Raw genomic sequence first — 8,927 nt, 5'->3', positions numbered from 1 at the left:
CCCACCAGCCACTCCTCGGAAGGAAGGTTGGGCAGTCTACTTCTGTGGTAATAGTGCCTTAGAAACCCAAGGAGGGTCGCTATGAGTTGTATCTGATTCAATGGCAGTGAGTTTGGTTTTGAAGTGAGTTTGTTCTTCTCTAGTCAGTATTCTCTCTTTAACCAGTATCAACAACTCTACCTCAGCACTGCTCCATAGTAACTCCAGGTGGTACCATACCCATACCAGGTAAGTAGGATAAAAATGTGTATGGTACCCACAGAGTTGTACAACAGTTGTTTCAGCTATGCTTCTCCAGAACAATTTCTTGCCTTCTGCATACTTTAACTACTCCGAGAGTGGAATTTTAGCAGTATCTTCAGGCACTGGACTCTCCCAGCCTCCAGCCCAACTTCTCCTCAGAATTCTTAGCCTATATTAGAGACTGCATTGGTTTAAGGCCTACAGGTATATCCAGGTCAAACCTTCATGAGCCGACAGCGCAAGTAGCTGCTAAGGACATAGCGGATCCTCTCCATCTCCATTCGATGGATGCTGACCTTCAGATCCCCTTTTTTGGCTCTCCTGAGATTTTCTTCCTATTAAAAGAGAAACCCAAATTTAAAATCTCATGTTATTTAAAGATTAAGGATCTTTTTTGTTCTAGCACCATCATCATTGGGAATGTTTAGGACCCAAAGATTACATTTCAAAGGAGAACAAAAAACTAAAAAGCATGTATGAGCTCTAGTTTTCATTTTAATTATACAAATAATACATGACTAAGTTTCATTATACGAAATTCAAACAATACTCATTTGCTTTCAGAAAAAGAAAATTTAAATAGAATCTGAATGCAGTTGGTCAGAAGGGCCCAGAAGGACCCAATTGTAAAGGTCATGATTTAGCACAAAGAAGAAATGTCTGAAGGGTCTAAAATGAGGAGTTAAACCATCAGTTGAGAAACTAAAATATCAAAACTTTTAATGCTACTCTGAGCTAATAATTATTTAAGCCCAGATCATCTAAGCCAAGATCACAAACTCATATGACCATGAGGGCCAGAGAGGGAAGGTATATGAGAAAGGTGAGTAGTTAGGGAGTGTGGGGAACAGGACAGCAACAGAAAGGAGCAGCCCTTAGCCTGCTCAGGTCAAGTGTTCTGGTGTAGATATGTGGGGTCAATGATGCCAGGTCTTTAGATTTTTCATGGGAAGCTGATATGCAGATTTTTATGGGAACTCTCATGCTTGTAAATTTTGGCAACCAGTTCTATATTTCAAAAATACTGGGCTACGGCAAGCAAAACTGAAACTGATTTGCTATCATACCACAACCTCTCACTATGCTGACCAAACCCTTTAATGTTCTCTTCCTTTGTAACCCTCAGATAAGCAACTCTTACCATGTGATCTAGTTGTTCAATGACACATTCTACAATTTCCGACTTGCTTTCCAGCAGCTCAGGGGCAAACTTTTCATTCATCCAGGCCTTAAAAAAAAAAAAAGCATCACTCATAATGGAGCAAAATAACCCTTTGGGTTAGTACATACCCCATGAAAATCACAGAAATCTCAAGCAAAGAAAACTTTTTGCCTAGCACTTGGAAATACTGAAAATGCTTTGAAGACAAGCTGTTTAACAAAGGCTCTTCCACCTCCCCCCTTTTTTTTTTTTTTTGGTTGGGAGGCTGTGTTCACAACTTATATTCAACTAAAAAAAAATCTGTTTACTTCAAAATGTCAGTATGATATTTATTGCTAAGAGTAACACCGCCTGTAAAAATGGTGTGGTGGGGGCATCTGAAGCAGCTCTGGTGGTGAAGCATTAGGTTGTTAATCAAAAGAGGGTACTTCAAACCCCTCAGCCACTCTGCAGGAGAAAGATGAGACGGCTTCCATAAAGATTTACAGCCTTGGAAACCCTATGGAGGCAGTTCTACTCTGTTCTATAAGCTTGCTGTGAGTCAGAATTGATGGGGATGACAGTGGGTTTGAGAGCATCTGACCTCCTCCAACTTCATGCGGAGAATGGGAGGGAGGACCATCAGCAGCATCAGCCCAAGGCTGATTCCTATGAGACAGCGTTCGGACACACCTCCTCTCTCCAGCCTTTGTACTAGTTCTGACACCAAATGTCCCTCCCACTGTACTCTCGACTTCTCTGCTGGCCTAAAACAGTACTTTTTACCAAGAAGCACTGATACCTTTATTTTAAAATTTTTTCACAGGCTTTTTCCCATCAGGGGACACCTGCACCATTTCTATTTTAAGAGGTGAAGTTAACACTAGTATAAAGCTACACATCTCTTCATTCCTGAAGCTCCAAACATTTTACAATACTTTTTCATTCACCTTTATAGCACCTCTTGAGAGTAAATGGACACATTATCCTTATTTTATTGATGAGAAAACAGATTAAGTAATACACTAAATGCCCAAGAATTTAAACAATCACAATGGAAATAGATGTTCATCTATTAAACAGTTTTGGAGTAAGAGGTTAAATTCTGTGGTAGTTAAAGTTGTATGTCAACTTGGTTGGGCCTAGTTGAGTGGCTAGGCAGCTGGATGTAGTATTCCCCACGATGAGGCTGGTAATCATCTCCATGGGGGGGTTCTACTGGAAGCAGCTGAATGCTGCCTTTGGGTAAGCGGTCTGCTTCCCATATATAAGTAGCAGCTTTGGGAATGGTCTCCAGCTTATGGCACGCTTGGACCCTACATGTAGCCATGTCGCTGTTCAGCAGCCTGCCATGCTCTGCCGATCTTGGGACTTACAATGGACTTACAATGGCCTGCCGTGTGGTCTGGTAACATCGGGACTGTGCCATTTTATTTGTCAACCTTGGGCTTGTCAGCCTCAGCAGCTACTAGCTACCTGAGTGAAGAGACGCCTCTACCTTCAGTGGGCTGGGAGCAAGAGGCAGAGCTGAAGCCCAAGGTCGAAGGGCTTTCACCCAGCCCCTAGAGCCTGGCACTTTGAACTCAGACTTCTAGCCCCCTGAATTGTAAGAGAATAAACTCCTCTTTTTGTTAAGGCCATCCCATTTGTGGTATACTTCTGTCAGAGTGGCACTAGGTAACCAGAACAAATTCCTAATTTATGACTCAGGCCTACTAGCTTCTTTGTACATTTTAGAAACTACCAAGGCTTAGAGAACTGAAATATCCATAGATGACTAAGGAAAACCATATTTATCTTTTAAGTGCAGAAAATGTAGTTTTAGCTTAGCTCAGAATTACATGCCAATCAAACTCAATTTCTTTCTTTTTATTTCCTTGAGTCTCTGCTTCTCCAATCACCACCATCAATAACATTACTAAATACTGGGTATTGTCCATCATAAAAATTTTTTCAAATGCTTTAGCTTCGGTAATATTATTGTAGATGTATAAAATTAACCTGAAAGACCACCTATATTTTCAAACAGCTTAATCAATAAGAGATCAAATTATCAGGCAGAACTTACAAAATAGTTTTTCTTTTTTAATTGGTGTTATTAAATACTGAACAGGTATAAAAGAACATAAGGCATATATTAACCATGATAACAGTGATACAAACACCTGTGTGCATAACTTAAAGATACTACCATTATTTTAAAGGCTCTTATGCATCTCTCCCTCCTCAAATGTAATCATTAACCTGTTTAATTTTCTTTATATTTTACCATTTTGTTTGTAACTCTAACAGAGCTTCCCAGCTTTTTCAGGACAAGGCTAAAATGACAGTATTTACGTAGTATAGTAGGGTAAAATAGAGATTTAGGGGTCTCTCTCATTATCTTCTGAAATTAAGAAAATAATAAAATATAACACATTAGGGGAAATTTAAATTAGTCTAAAACTTTCAAATTAAATCCTTTCAAAACTTCTACTGCAAAATTTGTGTTTAAATCCACGGTATTTTTTAAATAATCAGGTTCTATGCTTGAAATGGAGTCCTAAGGTGGTGCAAACATTAAATGTACTCACTATTAACTGAAAGATTGGTGGTTTGAGTCTGAGAGGCACCTCAGAAAGCCTGGTGACCTAATGAAAAACCAGCCCCTTATGGAGCACGGTTCAATTCTGACACATATACAGTTACGATGGATCAGAATCAACTTGACAGCAAATTGAAAGAAAAAAAAAAAAAAAATGAATGAATGGCTGTATCTTATTCCTGATCAAAAATTTAAACAACAGTCATTAAAAAGAGAAACTCTGTTTACACTGTAGGAACTTTTAAATTATTTTTTCCTGGCACTTTACAGTATCTTATTTATGCACCTGAAGCTGTATTCATCAGTGGCCCTGTCCAGTGTCCCTGTCAGGCTATACCTTAGGTTGTGCAATGCAGCCTAAGAACATATATCTGCAGAAGCCAGCCAGGTGGTGAAGCACCTCTTTGGCTAAACTCAGGATACTGCAAGAGGATCAGGCACCAGACGCCACTGTTAGGCTGTGCTGTCTGACCCCACTATGCTGGGGCTGCCTTCCAAGGAGTCCCTGCTAACCTCCAGAAGAGGTAATCAGCCTGGGAGTGGGGTCTGGTTGTCCAGAGGGCCAACAGGCTCAATATCATGAAGAAGTAAGTTATACCATACCAGTGTGCCACACTATGGCAAGTGGGAAGCTCTGCCTTGAAACCATAGTTTTGCAGATTTCTGAACTTTATATAAACAGTTTTGTTGGCAACCTGCTTTTTTGTTGTTACTGTTCTACATTATGTTCTTGAGTTATTCATGCTGTTATAGGAGCTGTCTTTTCCTCATTTTCATTACTTTTTTTCCCATGGTATGTATATCCTGTAGTTTTTTTTTATCCATTCTCTTATTAATGGATAACTGCATTGGTTTCAGTTTTTAACTACTACAAGCAATACTATGAACATTCTTTGCCTGTCTCCTAGAGTGTAAGTAGCTTTCTTCCAGGTAGGTACCTGGGAGTGGAATTACTGGGTTACACGATATGTATGAACACCTTCAACTTCACCAGATAACAAATTATTTTCCAAAATAATTGTACCAGCTTATACCCCCCACTGTGTACAGTGTTCAAATTACTCTATATCCTTGTTAGTACTTTATATTATCCAATTTTTTCATTTCTGCCAATCTGATAGAAGTGAAATGATACCTCATAGTGATTTTAATTTTTTATTTTCCTAATTACTAAAAAGATGGAACATCTTTTCACATGCTTATTGGACATCCTGGTTTCTTCTTCTGGAAAGTGCTTGTTAAGAATGCATGTTTCTATTGGGTCAGGATTGTTTACATATTGTGGGTATTAATCTTTTGTTAGTTATATGTATCATAAATATCTTCTCCCACTTTTGCAGCTTGCCTTTTTACTTTCAACAAGGTGTCTTTCAATAAACAGAAGTTCTTTATTTGAGTGTAGCTGAATATATCAGTTCTTTCCTTTATGCTTTGTGCTTTTGATTCTTGTCTAATGAATCCTTTCCTACAGAAGCAGCGGTCCTTAACTGGGATCCACAGACTAGGTCTGTAGGATGACCTCAGGAAATCTGTGAAACACCTGAAATTACAAGCAAAATTCTGCATAGGGACATATGAGCATCATTCTGTGAAGATGGGTCAGAATCTTCATCAGATCCTCAAAGAGGTTTGTGATATAAAAACAAAGAATCATTGCTAAATAACAATAAGCATTACATAAGATATAATTTTAAAAAATCCTTTGGTTTTGTCACTTATGGTGGTGTATATGGTAGGAGAGAATGAAGAATACTAAAGTAGCAAACATGAGAGTGTTGGAAAAAGGCAATTAAAGGGCAAGAGAAGAGGGAATAAAGCAGCAGACATGGTGGATAAGAGTACAAATTACGGGGTCAGAGACCTGAATTCACATCCTGGCTCTGCTGCCAGTTGTGTGACCCTGGGCAAAATACTCTACGTTTCTTAGCTTCAGTTTCCTCACTTATAAAATGGTGATAACAATAATAGTTGCATCATAGGGCTGTGGTGAGGATTATTACCATTAACACTTACATATAGTGAGCACTCATTACGTGTCAAAGTGCTAAGCACTTTACATCTATGATCTCATTTACTCTTCTCAAGAACACCATGAGGCAGCCACTATTATCATATCCATTTTACAGTGAAGGAAACTCTTGAGACAAGCTATATAACTTAAGGTCACATAATAGACTAATGGCATGGAGGGATTTAAATGCAGATAGTCTGAACTCCAAAACTACGAGAGTACACTGTCTGCCTCATCATAGCTATTATGACCAGAAGAGTCCCTGAGTGGTGCAAATGGTTAAAGTGCTTGGTTGCTAACTGAAAGGTTGGTGGTTCGAGTCTCCCCAGAGGCATTTCAGAAGAAAGGCTTGGAGATCTATTTCTGAAAAAAATCAGCCATTGAAAACCCTATGGAGCACAGTTCTACTCTGACACACAGGGGCTGCCATCAGTTAAGATCAACTCAAAGGAACATGGTTTGGTTTTTTTGGTTTATTGTGACTAAAGGGAGAAACAGTCCAGAAACAATTTTAGGTAAGCAATGGAAAAAAAAAAAAAAGAGAACATCTAACTCAAGAAAGTATATGAGAGGAAAAGGAAGAATAAAACCAATTTTCTCCTCAAGAAGAGGTCACATGTTGATTTGGGTGAGGGGAGGGACAGTATGGAAAGAGTCTGTGACCAGCATGATGACACTGAGGAAAGGAAGTACACTGAAACATGCACATAAGATATAGACAACAGAAGCAAATAATAGTCTACACACATTAAAAAAAAAATTGTTTCAGCACTTTCTTTCTAATCCAGGCATTCTCTAGAGAAACAGCAGATGTTTCAAGGCACTAAGATATAGCATCTATAAATCCCCATCACAACACCACTACAGTTCCCGCCAACATGACTAAATCCTTAGATGGTAACATCCAAAACCTGATCTCTTGAAAGGAGCCTTGAATTACATTTCTTCATTTGCTGATTCCTAATATCTGCACAGTTGGACTAAGTAATAAGGCTAAGATTAGAGCAAGGGGATTCTGGTTGGGGTGCTTACCTGCTCCAGCCTTTCAATGAGCTCTGAAGGAGTAAGGACCACCTCATCACTACCTCCATCAGAGTCCTGTCCTATGAGATCCAGTTCCTCTGTCATCTTCTCTGAAACCAGAAACCTAATGAGGATGAAAGTGCCAATATCCTGTAATCTGTTTTCCAAGTATTTAGAAGAATACCTATTGTCTTCTATTCTAACTCACAGTGACCCTATAGGCCAGAGTAGAACTGTTCCACAGGGTTTCCAAGGAAGCAGACTGCCTCATCTTTCTGCCACAGAGCACCGGTGGATTCGAACTGCTGACCTTTTTTGGTTAGCAGCCAAGTGTTTTTACCACCAGGGCTCCTATTTACAAGACTCACTCACTCAAAACTCAGTGCCATATAGTCAATTCTGATTCACAGCAACCCCCATTCGGTTTCCAAGGCTGTAAAATCTTTACGGAAGCAGACTGCTTCATCTTCCTTCTGAAGAGCAGCTGGTGGGTTTGACCACCAACCTTTTGGTTACCAGCCAAATGCCTTAACCACTACTCACCAGAGCTCCTTATTTACAAGACTAGACAACTATATATATGAAAAAGGAAAAGTTTTGAGTGAGGTTGTATAAGGTCATCAGCAGTGGCTACAGAATTTCCAGACTTTGATTTTTCAACTCTTTGGGTCCTCCTTTCAGGTTTAGGTTTGATATCGGTTTCTCAGCGATGGGCCCCCTTACATCTGTGTACACCTCGAATTCTGCACCTATCACACCATATAATGGTTATTCTTTTGTACACCTCGAATTCTGCACCTATCACACCATATAATGGTTATTCTTTTCATTGTCTTCCTAGTAGAGCTCCTTTTCATCAGGGACTGTGTTCATTACAGTTCAAACATGAATCACGCATTGCTTAGTGCCTGGCACTTCTAAGTGATACATTATTTGTGTGGACCCAACGCTTAATTAATAGCAGGCACTGTGGGGAGAACTAATCAACACCTAATTTCCTTGACTCCTAAGAGAAGGCTGGTGGTTCAAACCCAGCAGCCACTCCTCCGAAGGAAGACTGGGCAATCTACTTCCGCAGAGATAACCAAAAACCAAACCAAACTCACTGACTTCCAGTCGGATCCGACTCATAGCGACCCCTCCTTGGGTTTCCGAGGCAGTGTTGTTGTTATTTGCCGTGGAGTCAGCACTGACTCATAGCGACCCCTCCTTGGGTTTTCGAGGCTGTGTCACTACAGAAGTAGGATTGCCCAATCTTCCTTCCGAGGAGTGGCTGGTGGGTTTGAACCGCCAGCCTTCTGGCTAGCAGTCAAGTGCCTTAGGCACTATGCTACCAGAGCTCCTTCCGAGGCAGTTGTTGTTGTTATGTGCCGTCGAGTCGGCCCCGACTCATAGCGACCCCTCCTTGGGTTTCCGAGGCAGTATCACTACGGAAGTAGGATTGCCCAACCGTCCTTCCGAGGAGTGGCTGGTGGGTTTGAACCGCCTGGGAAATCCAAGAAGGCGTCGTTATAAGTCGGAATTGACTACATGAGAATGAGTTTGTTGTTTTGTAATTTCCTAGAGCTACCAGGTCTGGGAGCACCAGATTAGTTTAGGTGTTGTGTGGTGGGTAGGGGATGAAGGGAAACAGCATATTCCTCTCACCCCAGTCCTCTTTCGCTGGCACCAACACAGACCACCCACTTCCCTCAACACGCGCACACGCGCGCGCGCAACACACACACAGAGTACCTGAGGTTCCACCCAGATCCTCGCTCGAGATACTGGGAGGCAGAAAAGCACTCCGAGGTAGCAGATGTCAAGGACGAAGCTCCAGGGGAAGCAGCCTCGGCTCTCCCAAGGACCACCTGGAAGCGGCAGAACAGAGCAATTCCTATAAGGCCTTTCCGGGACGTTCCCCACTCCAGTTTCTCAGCTCCCGC

The 8,927-nt window shown here is 41.0% G+C and overlaps 1 protein-coding gene across 1 annotated transcript in view; it reads right to left on the bottom strand.

Moving 5' to 3' along the window:
* Window positions 1-7,164, bottom strand: part of GINS4 (GINS complex subunit 4) — a 13,154-nt gene extending 5,990 nt beyond the window's left edge. Inside the window, exons 1-3 of the mRNA XM_007935012.2 lie at window positions 7,012-7,164; window positions 1,385-1,471; window positions 465-578 (exon numbers count right to left, since the gene is read on the bottom strand). Of these exons, the coding sequence (XP_007933203.1) occupies window positions 465-578; window positions 1,385-1,471; window positions 7,012-7,107 (297 nt within the window). The 5' untranslated portion in view covers window positions 7,108-7,164. The remainder of the gene's footprint in view (window positions 1-464; window positions 579-1,384; window positions 1,472-7,011) is intronic.
* Window positions 7,165-8,927: the final 1,763 nt, after the last annotated feature.

The sequence above is a fragment of the Orycteropus afer genome, unplaced genomic scaffold (assembly GCF_000298275.1).
Source record: "Orycteropus afer afer isolate SDZICR_OR568_19922 unplaced genomic scaffold, OryAfe1.0 scaffold00024, whole genome shotgun sequence".
In the NCBI taxonomy this organism is placed as follows: domain Eukaryota; kingdom Metazoa; phylum Chordata; class Mammalia; order Tubulidentata; family Orycteropodidae; genus Orycteropus; species Orycteropus afer.
This window is presented reverse-complemented; position numbering and strand designations above follow the sequence as displayed.